Consider the following 19,856-nt stretch of genomic DNA (forward strand, 5'->3'; position numbering starts at 1 on the left):
TCTAGAGGGGGGGGGTGATTAGACTACTTGACCAAATAAAAACTTAACCTTTTCCCAATTTTAGTTCTTGGCATATTTTAGCTATTGTAGGACAAGTCAAGCAATCATCACACAATTCAAGCAAGCATGCAAAGAGTATATTGGCAGCGGAAAGTAAAGCATGCAACTTGCAAGAATGTAAAGGGAAGGGTTTGGAGAATTCAAACGCAATTGGAGACACGGATGTTTTTCCCGTGGTTCGGATAGGTGGTGCTATCCTACATCCACGTTGATGGAGACTTCAACCCACGAAGGGTAACGGTTGCGCGAGTCCACAGAGGGCTCCACCCACGAAGGGTAATGGTTGCGCGAGTCCACGGAGGGCTCCACCCACGAAGGGTCCACGAAGAAGCAACCACCCACGAAGGGTCCATGAAGAAGCAACCTTGTCTATCCCACCATGGCCATCGCCCACGAAGGACTTGCCTCACTAGCGGTAGATCTTCACGAAGTAGGCGATCTCCTTTCCCTTACAAACTCCTTGGTTCAACTCCACAATCTTGTCGGAGGCTCCCAAGTAACACCTAGCCAATCTAGGAGACACCACTCTCCAAGAAGTAACAAACGGTGTGTAGGTAATGAACTCCTTGCTCTTGTGCTTCAAATGATAGTCTCCCCAACACTCAACTCTCTCTCATAGGATTTGGATTTTGTGGAAAGAAGATTTGAGTGGAAAGCAACTTGGGGAAGGCTAGAGATCAAGATTCATATGGTAGGAATGGAATATCTTGGTCTCAACACATGAGTAGGTGGTTCTCTCTCAGAACATATGAGTTGGAATTGTGTATGTGTTCTGATGGCTCTCTCCACGAATGAAGAGGAGGTGGAGGGGTATATATAGCCTCCACACAAAATCCAACCGTTACACACAGTTTTCCAATCTCGGTGGGACCAAATCAACAAACGCGGTCGAACCGAAAAGGTAAACCTAGTGACTGTTAGAGATTTTCGGTGGGACTGACATGCAACTCGGTAGGACCGATATGGTTAGGGTTTGGGCATAACGTAATCTCGGTGAGACCGATTACACAAAATCGGTGAGACCGAGTTTGGTAATAAGCTAACCAGAGAGTTTGTCAGGCAAACTCGATGGGACCGATTTGCTCTTTCGGTGAGACCGAAAAGTTACAAAAAGGAAACACTGAATTTACATTGCAATCTCGGTGGGACCGATTCGCTCTTTCGGTGAGACCGAAAAGTTACGAAAGGGAAACAGAGAGTTTGCAATCCCATCTTGGTGAGACCGAGATCCCTATCGGTAGAACCGAATTGCTAGGGTTTGGTAGTGGCTTATGACAAGTGAAACTCGGTGGCGCCGGGTAGAAAGAATCGGTAGGACCGAGTTTGGCTTAGGGTTTAGGTCATATGTGGATATGGGAAAGTAGTTGAGGGTTTTGGAGCATATCACTAAGCACATGAAGCAAGAGGCTCATTAAGCAACACCTCATCCCTCCTTGATAGTATTGGCTTTTCCTAAAGACTCAATGTGATCTTGGATCACTAAAATATAAAATGAAGAGTCTTGAGCTTTTGAGCTTGAGCCAATCCTTTGTCCTTAGCATTTTGAGGGTTCCACATTCACATCCATGCCATGCCAATAATTGAGCTTTCCTGAAATAGTCATCTTGGAATAGCATTAGCTCAATGAGCTATATGTTGTTATGAATTACCAAAACCACCTAGGGATAGTTGCACTTTCAATCTCCCCCTTTTTAGTAATTGATGACAACATATAGATCAAAGCTTCGACAAATGATAATAAGCATGAAATATATCGTCGCTTTGAGAAGTATGTGACAAGTAAGAGCTCCCCCTAAATTTGTGCATATTTAAAATTTGCTTTGGACTGCAAATGCACAAAGAGTTAGAGTCATGGGTTACTCTTCCATGTCACATACATCTTGGTGGAGCGCTTAAAATGATAAAAATGAAATACATGCACTCATCACCAAGAATAGTGAATGATCACTTAAGATAGATAAGATGATAATATTAAGCAAACATTAAGTGTAGCTTATGATCAAACACATGATCATCAATGTCTCACGAGCAATGACATAGTATCTCACACAAAAGCAAATAAAGTTCAAAAAACCACCAAATAAAACAAGAAAGGATAAAAGCAACACTCTCTCTCGAAGCCTATGATCTATACATTTTCTCCCCCTTTGGCAACAAGTTACCAAAAAGTTCCTAGAAAATGCATAGTGCTAAGTCGACACTCAGGCTTGATCTTCAGGTGGTGGTGGAGTCCGGATCACTCCAAGGACGAAGGCTTCTGTAGACGTGGTTGGAGCTGAAGCTGAAGTAGATGCTGGAGCTGGTGGAACTGAAGCTGTAGCTGGTGCAGAAGTGGTGACTCTGGTGTCAGCAACTGGCACTGCATATGATCTCTGAGCTCTGGGCACTCTGGCAAATGCATCAGTTGTAGTCTTTCCTTTCCTCTCCTGCATGTCATCTTGAAGTTGTTCCACTGCAGACTGAATCTCTGTTACTTTGACATCCAAGTCATAGAACTTTTGTTCCATGATCCTCTCTAAGCTCTGCTGATTCTGAGTGAGGGTGACCAGTCCTTGCTCAATCCTCGGTGTGGATGCAATCAAGTAACCAAGCTGCTCTTGTTTGGTTTTCAAGAAATACTCAGATGCCTCCTCTTGAGTTGGCATCTTGGCAGCTTTCTCCTTCCTTGCCTTCTCCTTCTTGGCTTGTGCTTGAACGGACGATGGTTTATTCTCATGCATGACAACCTGATTATCTTCAAAATCTGTATGAATGGGCAGGTGTTCCTTATCCAAAAGGTATATGCCTGTGCCCATCTTGGAGTTGATCAGCTCCTGGATCTGAGGGGCATATCCACAGCTCCTCTTCTGGTCTGCTACAGTCCTCTTGATTGTTTCTACAATGAGGCTCATGACTTTGAATTTTTGTGGCACATCAAAGATATGAAGCAAGTTGATTGCATGGCCTCTAATCATCTTGTGATCGCCTGACTTGGGCAACAAGGTGTGCCTCAAAATCCAATTGATTGTAGGCAGACCTGACAGAAGATAATGCACTGAGCCAAACTTGAAAGTGTCAAGTGCTTCATTTGGAATTTCCTTGTACATGTTTGACATTGAGTTATGATCCATCTTCTTCTTGGAATAGACATCCAAGTCATCTTCATGCTCTTCAGGGGCATTGATGAGCTGTGCCCACTCAACAACTGTAGATTGGTATCTCATACCCTCAGACATCCATACAATTCTGCCATCTGAATAAAAATGTGCTGTGGAGTAGAATTGCATAATGAGTTCCTCGTTCCACTTTGTGAGCTTCTGCCCAACAAAGTCCTCTACTCCACATGCCTTGAAGCTGTCCTGCACTCCAGGGTAGTGCTCTTCGTTGTCCTTGATGTATTCCTAGTCGACCCATCTCATATCACAAACTATGGGCTTCTTATCAAGCAGCACTGTCTCATAAAAGTCCTGCTGTTCCTTAGTGTGGAACCTGTAGTCAACATCAGTCCTTCTCCTTGAAGCATACGGATCTGCTTCTCTCCACTTCCTGAGCCCTGAGTCTCTCCTGAGCTTCATGTCCTCAGCCACAAGATGAGCATCACTATGGTCTGGGATCTTGGGCTTGAGCTTTATGAGCACTTGACCTTCTTCTTCTTCAGCAATGTCAGGCACTGTGGCCTTGTTCTTTTCAGCTGCAGGTATGCTCCTTGTATTCCTCTTTGGCTTTGGCTTTGGAGCTGGCTTGGCCTTAGAAGCAGTTGACCCTGATCTTATGGCATCACCCATCAGCTTGGGTGCCTTAGGTGCTGGTGCAGCAACCTCTTCTTCTTCATCCTCATCTTCCATGATGGAAGCCTTTCCAAGCACTTTGGCTACGGTCTTCTTGAACCTTTCCTTCCTTTTCTTGCCTTCAGCAGCAACTGGCTCTATGGGAGTGGGTTTCTTAGTTGAAGCTCTGGCCTTTGACATAGGCTGCCTGCCTGCTGGCCTTTTGATTTTCATCCCAGGCTTTGTGCCTTGAGATGAGCCATGTTCCTTCTCAAGCACTACTCTCTTTGAAGTTTCTTCCTCTTCTGCCACATAATCCTCATCCTCTGATTCTGAGGTTCTCTTCTTCCTCTGTTTGGTGGCAGCTTTTGGCAGATTGCTAGGAGTACTTCTGCTGCCATCATCTGAAGAACTTGAGGGACTAGTGCCCTCACTCATCTGCACTTGCTCTTCTGGCATGTTCTGGCTATCACTCTGGTCTGACATGATGAACAAGCTGACTGCTGACCCTGTGAACAGTTTATAGATGAGGTAGAATAGATGAGCATCACAAAATGCAGAGATTTTTGCAAAAGAATGACTCAAAATCTTAGTTTTAGTTTCCCACTGAAATCATCTCGGATCTACCGATTTTCAAACTCGGTGATACCGAAGCAGTTTTTGGAACCTAAACTAGTGAACTCGGTCAGACCGAGTCACAGTTCGGTGGCACCGAGACTGCTAGGGTTTCACAGAGTTCCAAAATCGGTCACACCGATAAGTAATTCTCGGTCAGACCGAGTTTCACTTGTGCAATGGCATAAGCCAAATCGGTGGGACCGAGTTTTTCAACTCGGTGGGTCCGAGATGGTTTCGGCGGAAACCTAAACCTAGAATTTTCGAATCAAACCTAATCTACGAGTTCATTGACTGGATAGAAGTTTAACAAACGTGGCAAGAATCATGATGATCACAATGTGCTAAGAATCGGATTGGGGAATAGCACAAAGATCGAGTCCATACCCTAGTTCGGCGGAGACTCGCTACGGCGGCAACGGCGGGGTAGAATTCCCATTGACGGCGACGGAGACCAGCGACTGGAGGCGGCTGGCGGCGAGGAGACGATCCGGAGACCAAGTTGGCAGAGCAGGCTATCGCGCGGGCAAAGGGGTTCGGAGAAATTTCCAAATTTTTGCCCGTGACTATATATAGCCCGACCCTGTTGGTGTGACCGAGTGGAACAACTCGGTGGCACCGAGATGCAAAACTGTATACAGTTGTTGCAACTCGGTGTGACCGAATGGTTCAAATCGGTTGCACCGAGATCGAAAACCTAGATCAACTTAATGATCTCGGTAGGACCGAAAGTAGGGTATCGGTCAGACCGAGAATCATAAGAGGTTTTGGAAGTTTAAGTCTATGACGAATCGGGGACTCCGAGTGCTCCTCACATAGAGTGGTTCGAATCTGACTTGATCAAATTTGTGATGTAGCATGAATAGAGTTTGAGACGAGAAAAGCATAGATAGCTAGAGGAGGTTCTTAGGCATTCTTGTCCATCCACTTGGCAAAAGGAAATAAAACCAAACAATCAAAACAACAAGTGGATGTCCTCGAATGAGTAAGATATGCAACCAACATGCTCACACAATAAGATGGCAAATGAAATATGTGACAAGGCATGCACAACCAATTCTAGCATCTATCAAGCAATTTGCGATGACAAGGTCATCTATATATGAGTATATTGACTTAGGAGTCAAGTGAGAACACTTGATCATATGTCATACTCATCGTTTAAGCTCAAGTGGGGTTACCACTTTTACATAAAGCGTTGTTGTGTTCACATCTTTAGAGTTGCTTTAGCTCAAGTCTTAGAGTAAAGCTCCCCCTAGATGTGATATCCCCCCTTAGAGGGATGAACTAACCTCGGGTTTTGTCGATGATGACTTCATGTAGATGTTGAAGATGTGGATGCTCAATGTTGATGTAGATCACTTGGAGCTATCCATTTGAGTGAATTGCACTTTCAATACCTACATGGGTTAGTCCCACAAGGAACAAACAAGGATATCCATAGACATAGAGTGATGCACACACAAGATGATGTCCATGAAAACTTTTAGGTTACCTTGTCCCTTGTCTTACCAACAAGAGGGTTTGTGACTCCTTGAACTAGTGCAAGATGTGGAAGTTGATTGCACTTGTTCTTGCCAAAATGATAAGAGTGAAGTATGTTGGCGGAGTCACCCTCAAGAACTTTCTAGTTCTTCTCCTTTTGGATCCACACCATCTTGATGGGAATCCTTGGAGTTGTAGTCATACTTGATGAAGTGGAACTTGAAGTAGTCTTGGTAATCCACTTGACTAAGGTCTTAGGAGCTTCTTCAAATGCATCAATTTCCTCTTGAAGCTTGTCCTTGCCTTTTTGCTTGTAGTCTTGTGGTGGAAGATCATCTTGAGCTTGTGTCCCCTTGAAAGAAGTATCATACTTCTCTTGTTGAGGAACAAACTTTGTCTTGGGGTATTGATCTTCTTTCCACTCAACTCCATTGGCATTGAACTTTCGTTCAAAACCAACACCTTGATTCTTCCAGTGCATTCCTTGCTTGCGCACAATTTCCTCGAATTGCTTACTCCCGGCAAGGCTTTTGTACACTCCTTTCTCTATAATTCCCTTCAATAAGCTATTTTCTTTCTCAAGTGTAACTTGGCTAAGAGAATCATTAGTGGAATCAAGAGAACTACTAGAAGCAACAATATTGGATTTAGCATGATCATTGTTACTGCTAGAGGAAGAATCTTTCTTGTTCTTGTTACTAGACTTGACTTGAGGCTGTAAGTGGATAAGAGTAAACGCTTGGCAATGTAAGAAGAACTTTTCTTGCGGAGATCATCATTTATTGCTTTTAAGAACTCATGCTCTTGCTCAAGATTGAGCTTTTCAAAGCGTAATTTCTCATGAGCTCTTAAAAGTTCTCGATGATCTTCGAAGATAGTTTCATGAGCTAACTTAAGAGTGTTTAGTTCTTTAGTTAGAGCCTCAATCTTCTCCTTATCATTGTCATTCGTTTTATCTTGATTAGCATGATTAATTGACGTTTCATCATAGTATTCATCACTAGAGTTGTCAACAAGCAAATCATCACCTAACAAGTCATCTTCATCACTATTGAAATCAACATACTCGGGGTGTGTTACCTTAGGACCTTTGGCCATGAAGCATCTTCCAATTCCTTCATTTGGTGAGTCAAATATGTCGTAGGAGTTGGTTGACACAAGTGCTAGACCGGCAACACCTTCATCTTGAGTATCTTCGGAGTCGGAGTGATAACTTCTCTCGGAGTGGCTGTCGGAGTCGGAGCCGGATACCCATTCACCAACATGAGCTTGATGTCTTCGTTTTGTGTAGCTCCTTGATGATTTTTCCTTCCTTTCTGAATCCTTGCTTCTCCGTGAGTATCTTCGTTCATAACGATCATCTCTACTCCTTCTCTCTCTTGGTGGTGATTCTTTGCTTCTTCTTTTTGGAGAATCTTCTCTTCTCTTGTAGGGAGACGTACACTCATTGGAATAGCGTCCGGGTCTTCCACAACTATAGCAGTTTCGCTCTCGACTAGAAGATCTTTTGTCATTGTAGGACCTTGACTTGAAGCTTCTATCTTTGCTTCTACTCTTGTAGAACTTGTTGAAGTTCTTCACCATTAAGCTCAATTCTTCATTGAAGTTTTGTTTCTCACTTGATGATGTAGGGGCTTCACATGAGGCTTTGTAGGCACCACTTGATTTGTTGTGAAGTTCCTCTTTATCCTTAAGTGACATCTCATGAGCAACAATTCTTCCAATCACCTCCGTTGGCTTGAGATCTTTGTAATTGGGCATCATTTGGATAAATGTGCACACGGTATCATATTTTCCATCCAAGGCTCTTAGAATCTTCTTGATGATGAATCTATCGGTCATCTCTTCACTTCCTAAGCCGGCAATCTCATTTGTGATGAGAGCAAGCCTAGAGTACATTTCAGCGACACCTTCACCATCCTTCATTTTGAAATTGTCAAGTTGACTTTGAAGAACATCCAACTTGGATTCCTTGACGGAGTCGGTACCTTCGTGCATATCAATCAAAGTGTCCCAAAATTCCTTTGCATTCTCGAGACGACTGATTTTGTTGAATTCTTCGGGGCACAATCCGTTGAAGAGAATATCACAAGCTTGAGCATTGTATTGCAACATCTTCAACTCATCCGCGGTAGCTTCACGGTTTGGTTCTTTCCCATCAAAGAAGTCACCTTGCAAACCAACACACACAATAGCCCAAACGGCGGGGTTATGCCCAAGAATATGCATTTTCATTTTATGCTTCCAACTAGCAAAATTAGTACCATCAAAGTAAGGACCTCTACGGTGATAATTTCCCTCGCTAGACGCCATACTCTCCTAGGTTGTGAAACCAAGGCTATGACCACCAAAAGCTATGGAGATCAAAGCAAATGGAGACCAAAGCTCTGATACCACTTGTAGGATCGAAAGTATGTCTAGAGGGGGGGTGATTAGACTACTTGACCAAATAAAAACTTAACCTTTTCCCAATTTTAGTTCTTGGCAGATTTTGGCTATTGTAGGACAAGTCAAGCAATCATCACACAATTCAAGCAAGCATGCAAAGAGTATATTGGCAGCGGAAAGTAAAGCATGCAACTTGCAACAATGTAAAGGGAAGGGTTTGGAGAATTCAAACACAATTGGAGACACAGATGTTTTTCCCGTGGTTCGGATAGGTGGTGCTATCCTACATCCACGTTGATGGAGACTTCAACCCAAGAAGGGTAACGGTTGCGCGAGTCCACAGAGGGCTCCACCCACAAAGGGTAATGGTTGCGCGAGTCCACGGAGGGCTCCACCCACGAAGGGGCCACGAAGAAGCAACCACCCACGAAGGGTCCACGAAGAAGCAACCTTGTCTATCCCACCATGGCCATCGCCCACGAAGGACTTGCCTCACTAGCGGTAGATCTTCACGAAGTAGGCGATCTCCTTGCCCTTACAAACTCCTTGGTTCAACTCCACAATCTTGTCGGAGGCTCCCAAGTAACACCTAGCCAATCTAGGAGATACCACTCCCCAAGAAATAACAAATGGTGTGTAGGTAATGAACTCCTTGCTCTTGTGCTTCAAATGATAGTCTCCCCAACACTCAACTCTCTCTCATAGGATTTGGATTTTGTGGAAAGAAGATTTGAGTGGAAAGCAACTTGGGGAAGGCTAGAGATCAAGATTCATATGGTAGGAATGGAATATCTTGGTCTCAACACATGAGTAGGTGGTTCTCTCTCAGAACATATGAGTTGGAATTGTGTATGTGTTCTGATGGCTCTCTCCACGAATGAAGAGGAGGTGGAGGGGTATATATAGCCTCCACACAAAATCCAACCGTTACACACAGTTTTCCAATCTCGGTGGGACCGAATCAACAAACTCGGTCGGACCGAAAAGGTAAACCTAGTGACCGTTAGAGATTTTCGGTGGGACTGACATGCAACTCGGTAGGACCGATATGGTTAGGGTTTGGGCATAACGTAATCTCGGTGAGACCGATTACACAAACTCGGTGAGACCGAGTTTGGTAATAAGCTAACCAGAGAGTTGGTCAGGCAAACTCGGTGGGACCGATTTGCTCTTTTGGTGAGACCGAAAAGTTACAAAAAGGAAACACTGAATTTACATTGCAATCTCGGTGGGACCGATTCGCTCTTTCGGTGAGACCGAAAAGTTACGAAAGGGAAACAGAGAGTTTGCAATCCCATCTCGGTGAGACCGAGATCCCTATCGGTAGAACCAAATTGCTAGGGTTTGGCAGTGGCTTATGACAAGTGAAACTCGGTGGCGCCGGATAGAAAGAATCGGTAGGACCGAGTTTGGCTTAGGGTTTAGGTCATATGTGGATATGGGAAAGTAGTTGAGGGTTTTGGAGCATATCACTAAGCACATGAAGCAAGAGGCTCATTAAGCAACACCTCATCCCTCCTTGATAGTATTGGCTTTTCCTAAAGACTCAATGTGATCTTGGATCACTAAAATATAAAATGAAGAGTCTTGAGCTTTTGAGCTTGAGCCAATCCTTTGTCCTTAGCATTTTGAGGGTTCCACTTTCACATCCATGCCATGCCAATCATTGAGCTTTCCTGAAATAGTCATCTTGGAATAGCATTAGCTCAATGAGCTATATGTTGTTATGAATTACCAAAACCACCTAGGGATAGTTGCACTTTCAGTGAGCCGCATAGGGCGTCCGGATCGAAACACGGGGGCTGTGACCCATTCGGGGTCGCGCGGCTCGGTGATGTAAAACCACCCCGATTGCCACCCCTTCAGGGTCTCCACGAAGGAGCCCTCGAGCCATAAGACATTGGCCATCTTGCCCACCATAGCGCCTCCGCACTCTGCCTGGTTGCCGCGCACCACCTTCAGCTTGACATTGAAAGTCTTGAGCCATAGGCCGAAATGGGGGCGGATGCGGAGGAAAGCCTCGCACATGACGATAAACGCCGAGATGTTGAGGATAAAGCTCGGGGCCAGATCGTGGAAATCCAGGCCGTAGTAGAACATGAGCCCCCGGACAAATGGGTGGAGAGGGAAGCCCAGTCCGCGGAGGAAATGGGGGAGGAACACCACCCTCTCATGGGGCCTAGGGGTGGGGATGAGCTGCCCCTTTTCGGGAAGCCGGTACGCGATGTCGTTAGACAGGTATCCGGCCTTCCTCAGCTTTTTGATGTGTCCCTCCGTGACGGAGGAGACCATCCATTTGCCTCCCGCTCCGGACATGGCTGGAGAAGGTTGAGGTGGGGAGTGCGGACTTGGGCGCTGGAGCTCGAGTGCGCAAGAATGGATAGGCAAAGGAGGAAGAAGGCGTAGGTGAAAAGGTGGATCCTTATCCCCTTATATGGGTGGACGCAACTATATGTCCCCACCGGCCTGGTAAAACTCGCTTATCTCCAAGCGCCGTAATCAATGGCGCGGTTGGGTTATCCACGCCCGTATTGATGAGAATCCCGGGATAAGGGGACACGATCTCTGCTTTAACAAGGCGTGCCAAGGAAACCGCCTCGCATGACGCGCTGAGGTGGGATAATGAAACGACTCGGATAAAGGCTTGGTCGTGGTGGGTCACGCTACGGAATACGTCAGCAGATTAGATTGGTGTAAATATTATTCTCTCTATGGCAATATGTGGAAACTTATTTTGCAGAGCCGGACACTATCTTTGTGTTCAAAATCTTCTATGAAGTACTTGGAGGAGGAACCCGCCTTGCAATGCCGAAGACAATCTGCGCGCCGGACTCGTCGTCATTGAAGCCTGGTTCAGGGGCTACTGAGGGAGTCCTGGATTAGGGGGTGTTCGGATAGCCAGACTATACCTTCAGCCGGACTCCTGGACTATGAAGATACAAGATTAAAGACTCCGTCCCGTGTCCGGAAGGGACTTTTCTTGGCGTGGAAGGCAAGCTTGGCGATACGGATATGTAGATCTCCTACCATTGTAACCGACTTTGTGTAACCCTAACCCTCTCCGGTGTCTATATAAACCGGAGGGTTTTAGTCCATAGGACGACATACACAACAACAATCATACCATAGGCTAGCTTCTAGGGTTTAGCCTCTTCGATCTCGTGATAGATCTACTCTTGTACTACCCATATCATCAATATTAATCAAGCAGGACGTAGGGTTTTACCTCCATCGAGAGGGCCCGAACCTGGGTAAAACTTCGTGTCCCTTTCCTCCTGTTACCATCCGGCTTAGACGCATAGTTCGGGACCCCCTACCCGAGATCCGCCGGTTTTGACACCGACACTACCCTTAGAGCAACTCCAACTCGGCAACCCATTTCGTCCACGCGCATCCATTTGGGTCAGCATGGATAGAAAAGTCGGCACAAAGCACCGAATGAAACAGACACGCGTCCGCTTTTTGTCTGCCTGCCGACCAATTCCCGACCCAAATTTGAGCCCCATTTGTGCCGGCGCAGACACAAAACTAACGCGCGCAGCGCCTGCCTAATCCTCCCCCTGGCCCGCTAGTCGGTGGCACATTGGCCATCCTTTCCCATTCCAACAGCAAACCCTCGCCCGCCTCCTTCATCGACGCCGCTGCTGCCCATTTTTCGGTGCCTCTGATAGTAGTCGGTGCCGCAACATCCCCTCCCCCCAACGCCGCCACCGCCGTCCCGCCGCTGGGCTCCGAAAGCTTCCCACCCCTACCTCCTCGACACCACCGCGACGAGGAAGCCGCCTCGCCGCCCCGGACAACTCCTTCGTCCTGGCACCGGCACGCTCGTCGAACACCGCCAGGGCAGCCAGCTAGTCCAAGGGCGGTGCGCGCCCCTTCGTCGGCCGGCTCCTTTGTTGATGCCCGTAAGTTGTTTGACAGTTTGCCAAGGTACAAAATGCACTCCGCCGACGAGTTCATTTTCTATAATTTCCTTTGCGATTCTGACAATTCCTTGTCCGATGATGAGAAGGAGATCTTGGCTGCCATGTTGGTCCATCACGACCTTAATAGCCAGCAGCCGTTGTTCCGTGGCTCCATTCTGTGGCACCTTCCGATGTTGAATTGCAACCGAGAGTGCGGGCATTTCCTTATTTGGAAGGACTACTTTGACACAACCAGCCCGCTGTTCAAACATCAGAAATTCCGGCGACATTTCCATATGAGTAGGCATCATTTCCACCGTATTAGAGAGGGGGTGGTCGGATACGATGAGTATTTCAAGTGCAAAGAGGATGCCCTTGAAAAGATTGGAAACTATGCTTTTATTTCCTTGTGAAACTATATATTTGCTTGTGAAATATGCAAAGTGTTTATTGAAAATGGAGGCTAGCCGGCCACGCCGGCAAATATGGGTCGGCCCGTTGGGCGCAAAGCCGACCCAAATCAAAAAGAGGGCGGACACCGAGCGGGCGGCCAAGAAAAAACGACAAAAAGCGAACAAATGCACTGTCCGTTTGAGTCGACGCGTTGGAGTTGCTCTTAATGATTTGCAAAAACGAGATGACGATCACGGAGGTGTCGGAATTTGCCAAAGGGCATACCCGGCTTTTGCGCGACGGTGCTGGTGGGCCTGCTGAAGACATCTTCCTAGCAATGGCCAGCAAGACTAGGGCACTGATACCAAGGTTTTTTTATTTCGTACATAGACTTTTTTTTCTTGTGGGGCACCGAAATACTCGGTTGCCGCCGTAAGTGAAAAACATGGATCAAAATTTTGATGAAATTTAAAATCAAATTTTGAATTCAAATATTTCCACCTATATACTTTGAACTATAGTTTAACCGAATTTAAAGCCTAGTAATCGAAACCATGACTGGTACTTATGCACGTGAATGGTGGGGAGTCATGACGACGCAACGACACGGGCTGCGGCATCCAGATCTATCTTGTGAAAGACAGAGCGGCGGCGATGGGCATCGTTGATCACTACGAGGACGCCAGCATTCCGCAACGTCCGCAACATAGAGGTCAAGCTCAAGGGTTGCAGGTCCAGACACGAAGATACTTCTGCAGGCATAGCCGCGCATTTGTAGTAGCAGTGGCAGTGATGACATGCGATGGTGGCTGTGTTACGGAAGAAGTTGATCTAGATTCATATCTTGTAATGGTTTGCCCGTGGTTAGCCATGTTTCGTTACTTTGTTTGTTGATGTTTTTGACTTTGTTACCTTGCATCACCTACAATAAAAGTTGGTTGTGTGCACCTGCATAGGCCACGGATTTCAACCTCCTTTTTAAAAAAAAATTAAAAAAAAGGAAAAACTAATGCCAACACGTGTGGCATCTTGCACATCGTCCATATGCCTCTTTTACCACTCATTTTGCCACATGTGAACAGATGACATCAATAGAAATTTTTTTGGTTCTCGACTTAAAAATATTTTATCTCCTAATTAAAAAATCGAATTAAAAATTTGTTTTCACCATTATATCAGTCTCGACGAGATCTTCAAAACTAGACACCATGTTGATATGTTTCGACGAAAATTTTTTTGCCCAAAAATTGACATGATGTTTACACTTTAGTTTTTATAGTGCTTAAACTAAAGTTGTCATGTGGCAATTTCAGTTTGCATAGCATGGCAATTTTAGTATTTTGATGATGTCAACTCCGATACTTTGACCATGAAAATTATTTTTTGTATGAACCATGGCAATTTTAAGTGCATGTATCATGGAAATTTTAGTTTATGGTTCATGGCAAGTCTAGTTTCTTAATTCCCCATTTTATAAATGTAAAAATTTACTTTTAAATGTAAAAGAAAATAACTGAAACATATCATGGCAATTTCAGTGTAAACACCATGACAATTCATGTGCAATAGACATGACAACTTTTAACCCAAAAAATAATTCGTCGAAATATATTGATATGAGCTCTAGTTTCGGAGATCTCATCGTGAGAGATTTAATGGTGAAAACAGATTTTCAATCGGATTTTTCATTTAAGAGATAAAACATTTTAAAAATTAAAAATCCAAAAAAATATCTCACATGCATGCATACGGTGACAGTCTGTATATTATAGGGCATGTGGGCGGGTTTCGCTACCACCACACGTGTGCGGGGTCCAAAAAAATTGATCTATAGTAAATGATTTCATATAGCACAATTCTCCACCCTCAAATTAGACAATGCCTTGTATGTACTACATTTGAGATACTAATTGTGTTGGAAACACAAACGTGTCAAAACTCAGAAGTCTCACTTACCTCCCTCCACTCTTGGCCCTGAATCTGCAAGCCGGAAGACATAGAAGATGGTCTGCTCGCCTAGCTCCTGCCCCGCCATTCCTTCCCTTATCACCTAATCGAAGAACTGCTCGAGCGTGTCTGTGCCATAACTCGGCGTCTTCTCGTCGCTGTACTCCCCGGTCTCGGGATCGAGCACTAGCGTGCTCTCCGACGCATAGTACCTCCCAATTTTGCCGAACTCAGCGGCATCCTCCAGCCCCGGGAACACCTTGGCCAATCCATCGATCACCCAGATGACACCATCCATGATCCGAATGGGCACCTTGATGAACCTGGGTTCACGCCCGGGCAGCCGGAACAGCATCTCCCCTTGGTCCAGCGGCGTGAGGGCCTTCCCCGTCCCTCCAATTGGAAGCACCTTGTTAGCCTTTTCCTGGTCGAAGATGCAATCCGCGATGAAGGAGGCGAGATCCTCCTCGCAGATAGGCTTGCAAGCGCAGAACTTTCCGTCGCCAAACATGACGTAGGGATTGCCCTTCTTGACGGTTTCGACCTGGCCGCCCTGGCTCTTGAAGAAGGCGGTGGGGCGGACGACGCTGTAGGTGAAGGCCGGGTCCCGGGCCGCCTTGGCGGCGAGCTTGTCCTCGAACTTGAGCTTGGCGTGCTGGAACTCGAGGAGCGGATTCTGGACGCAGACGGCGGAGAGTGTAAGACAATAAGTTTTGGGAACCAGCACAACCCTCTAGGGGTGGCTTATCTCATTATATATAATGGTTGTGTTACAATACGTACATAGGTACAGAAGTTATACATAGTCTAACACCCTCCCTCAATCTTAGCCACTTTCTAAAGAACTGAGAAGGGTAAGATTGCGCCTACAAGCCTCAAACTGTGGCAGTGGTAAAGGCTTAGTGAAGATATCTGCAAGTTGATCCTTAGACGAGATAAACTTGATCTGAAGTTGCTTCTGTGATACACGTTCCCGTACAAAGTGATAGTCAACTTCAATGTGTTTCGTTCGGGCATGAAATACTGGATTTGCAGAAAGGTATGTAGCACCGATGTTATCACACCAAAGAATAGGAGGCTGTGGTTGAGACAAACCCAACTCCTGAAGCAAAGACTACACCCAAATAATCTCTGCAGTAGCATTAGCCACAGCCTTGTACTCAGCTTCAGTACTGCTACGTGACATAGTAGCCTGTTTCCGAGCACTCCAGGCGATCAAATTAGAGCCAAAGAATACTGCATAACCCCCCGTGGATCGCCTGTCATCTGGGCTACCAGCCCAATCTGCATCAGAGAAGGCCGAAAGGACCCGAGAGGAAGTCGGCCGAATATGCATACCAAAAGTCAGTGTGAACTGAACATAACGAAGAATGCGTTTAACAGCAGCCCAATGAGTATCTCTGGGAGCCTGAAGATACTGACAAACCCTGTTAACAGCATAAGAGATATCTGGTCTCGTGATCGTCAAGTACTGAAGTCCACCAACAATGCTTCTGTACTCTGTGGCATCCGCAGGAGACAAAAGCTCACCATCAACAGCTGTTATCTTGTCGATAGACGACATGGGTGTGGTGGTCGGTTTGCACTTCAGCATGCCGGCTTTTTGTAACAACTCCAAGGAGTACTTCTTCTGCGTAAGGACAAGACCAGTAGCACGAGAAGTGACCTCAACTCCAAGAAAGTAGTGAAGCTTCCCAAGATCTTTGACCGCAAAATCAGCACCAAGAGAGCAGACAAGAGCATCAGCAGCATACTGAGAAGAGCTGACAAGGATAATATCATCGACATATACCAAAAGATACATAGTGACTTCTGGCTTCTGTAGAAGAAATAATGAAGTGTCAGCAGTGGACGGCACAAACCCATGAGCACGAAGGGCAGAGGCAAGGCGGGCATGCCAGGCACGAGGAGCTTGCTTCAAACCATATAGTGCTTTGGAAAGACGATAGATATAGTCAGGACGATCAGGATCAGAGAAACCAGGCGGCTGTTTCATATAAACCTCTTCCTCCAAAAATCCATGTAGAAAAGCATTTTGCACATCAAGTTGACGAAGGGACCAACCACGAGAAACAGCAATGGAGAGAAGAAGCCGAATAGTGGTAGGCTTGACGACAGGACTGAAGGTGTCCTCATAGTCAAGACCATGACGCTGCCGAAAACCGCGAGCAACAAGTCGCGCTTTGTAACGCTCAATAGATCCATCCGAATGCTGCTTCACTTTGAATACCCATTTTGAGTCAATAACATTTACCCGTGGTGGTGGAGGAACGAGAGTCCATGTCTTGTTACGAAGAAGAGCATGAAACTCCTGCTCCATAGCCTCTCGCCAATGTGGAATGCGCAGGGCAGCCTGATATGAGCGAGGCTCAGAAGATGGATCCGCAACAGCAGCAGCCAAACAAGCAGCCAACCAAGCAACCGTACCATCCGTACGTTCCTTAGGTTTGAAAATGCCACTGCGACTGCGTGTATGTGGTCGAGACACAGGAACCACCGAGGTCGACGGAGCAGCCTGCAACGGGCTGGAGGACGGCGACGTTGACGAGTCAGCCGGTGATGAGGAGCCAGGCACGGTAGCCTCGGACTCAGTCGGCGAAGAAGGCCGGCCCACCGGCGAAACCGGCAGAGCAGACGAAGCAGCTGGCGACTCCGGTATCCCAGACCGGGCCGATGGCGAGCTCGGCATAGTGGGCCGTGGCGCGGCCGGTGTCGCGGGCCGATCCGCTGATGAAGGCGACGTGAGGACCCGAGCCGCGGGCGAAGACGGCGTGACGGGCCGAGCCACGGGCGACTCGGCGGCCGCTGGCGAAAAAGGCCGAGCCGCTGGAGACTCGGCGATCACTGGCGTAGCAGACCGAGCAGTGGAGATGCTCGGCGCGACGGGCTCGTCGGGTGACCATGCATGGGCACGCGAATCGATGCCATGCAACAGAGGGCGATCGACATGCCCACCAGAAGACGACGATGATGATGGTGAATCCTCCAACAGCTCCAAACGAGCTCCACGTCCGGTTCCTGCACCATGGTTAGGTAACAGCAAAGGAGAGTATGCAACATCATCAAATTGGTCAGAAGCAACAGAGGATGAATGCAGGGATGGTGGTTCGACAGTGGACACAGGAAGGTTGGCAAAGGGAAAAACATGCTCATCAAACACGACGTCCCGAGATATATAGACACGATTAGTGGGAACATGAAGACATTTGTAACCTTTATGAAGAGAGCTATAGCCAAGGAAAACACACTTCTTAGAATGAAACTCAAGCTTGCGCTTGTTATATGGACGAAGATGCGGCCAGCAAGCACACCCAAATACCTTGAGAAAGGTATAATCAGGTTGTTCATTAAGGAGAACCTCAATGGGAGTCTTCATGTTTAAAACACGAGTAGGAGTACGATTGATGAGAAAGCATGCAGTGGTGAAAGCATCACTCCAAAACCGAAACGGAACAGATGCATGGGCCAAAAGAGTAAGACCAGCTTCAACAATATGACGATGCTTACGTTCGACTGAACCATTCTGCTGATGTGTATGTGGACATGCTAAACGATGAGCTATCCCAAGCGACTGAAAGAAGGAGTTGAGGTTGCGATACTCGCCCCCCAGTCCGACTGGACATGAACAATTTTGTGCTTGAGAAGACGTTCAACATGTTTTTGAAACTGAACAAAAATATCAAACACATCAGATTTGCGTTTAATAAGGTAAAGCCAGGTAAAGCGACTATAAGCATCAACGAAACTGATATAGTAATTATGACCACTGACAAAAGTCTGAGCAGGACCCCATACATCTGAAAACACAAGTTCTAACGGATGTTTCACCTCACGACTGGACTCCGAAAAAGGAAGTTGATGACTCTTCCCCTGCTGACAAGCATCACACACTGCTACATCTTTATTACTAGACAAACTAGGAAGCTCATGACGACGCAAAATATGACGGACAATAGGTGTGGCCGGGTGACCAAGACGAGCATGCCACTGTGACGGAGAGACCCGAACTCCACTGAAAATGCGAGCGACGCCAGGATGCTCCAGACGGTAGAGACCCTGGCACAACCGCCCACTAAGAAGAATGTCCCTCGTGCCCCGATCCTTAATAAAAAGATCAAAAGGGTGAAATTCACAAAGCACATTATTATCACGTGTGAGTTTAGGAACTGAAAGAAGATTGCGGGTCACAGATGGAACGCAAAGAACATTGCGAAGCTGAAGACTCCTATTGGCATGTCTAGTGAGAAGAGATGCTTGACCAATATGAGAGATGTGCATACCTGCTCCATTGGCGGTGTGGATCTTGTCGGAGCCATGATAGGGTTCACGAGTGTGAAGCTTCCCCATCTCGCTGGTCAGATGCTCTGTCGCCCCAGAGTCCATGTACCAGTGTGGATCGATGGAGTAGGACTGAGTGTGTCCCTGGTGCTTCTGCGGCGCGGGACGATCAGCCATGGTGACCTGACGGGCATTGTTGCGTGTATCTTTGCTGTCATTGCCAAGACCAAGGAAGCTTCGCTGGAAGCGCTTATGACACTTGGAGGCCCAGTGCCCATCGCGGCCACAAAGCTGACACACACGTGGACCGCCAGCCCCCGGTAAGGTCGCAGTAGGTGGGCGGGCCGAGGCGGGCGACGGTGGCAGCCCCAAGGGAGACCGGGGTGATGAAGAAGAGCGGCCACCCTTGGTGGCGACGTTGGCCGAGAGAGAGCCAGTGCCCCTGGTGCGGCGAGTCTCGACCCGTTGCTCAGTGAGAAGAAGCCGAGAGAAAACCTCGTGTGCCAACATGGGTGTCGACTTACCCCGCTCGTTGATGATCTCGACTAAGGCATCATACTCCTCATCAAGACCATTGACAATAAACGAGTTGAACTCAGAGTCGGTGAGGGGCTGTCCAATGGAGGCCAATGTGTCGGCAAGGCCCTTGACCTTGTTGTAGAACTCAGTGGCCGTGGAGTCAAGCTTCTGACACTCTCCAAGCTGACGACGGAGTGCAGAGACACGAGCCTGGGACTGCGCTGCAAAGGTGCGCTCAAGGATGGTCCAGGCCTCATGAGACGTCTTCGCGAAGACAACAAGGCCGGCAACTGCCGGCGAGAGCGACCCCTGGATGGAGGAGAGGTTCGCCTGGTCCTGCCCCGTCCAGACGCGATGGGCCGGATTGTAGACCGGACCGTGCACGCTGTCTACCAGCGCGGGTGGGCAGGGAAGCGATCCGTCGACGTAGCCTAGCAGGTAGTGACTCCCCAAGAGCGGGAGAACCTGCGCACGCCAGAAGATGTAGTTGTCTGCGGAGAGCTTGATGGTGATGAGATGA

At 47.1% G+C, this 19,856-nt stretch overlaps 1 protein-coding gene across 1 annotated transcript in view; it reads right to left on the reverse strand.

The window, feature by feature from the left end:
- Nucleotides 1–14,378: 14,378 nt before the first annotated feature.
- Nucleotides 14,379–19,856, reverse strand: part of LOC119285672 (divinyl chlorophyllide a 8-vinyl-reductase, chloroplastic-like) — a 7,191-nt gene continuing 1,713 nt past the window's right edge. Inside the window, exon 2 of the mRNA XM_037565010.1 lies at nucleotides 14,379–15,236. Coding sequence (XP_037420907.1) covers nucleotides 14,643–15,236 — 594 coding nt within the window. The 3' untranslated portion in view covers nucleotides 14,379–14,642. The remainder of the gene's footprint in view (nucleotides 15,237–19,856) is intronic.

The sequence above is a fragment of the Triticum dicoccoides genome, chromosome 4A (genome assembly GCF_002162155.2).
Source record: "Triticum dicoccoides isolate Atlit2015 ecotype Zavitan chromosome 4A, WEW_v2.0, whole genome shotgun sequence".
NCBI classification, from domain to species: Eukaryota; Viridiplantae; Streptophyta; class Magnoliopsida; order Poales; family Poaceae; genus Triticum; species Triticum dicoccoides.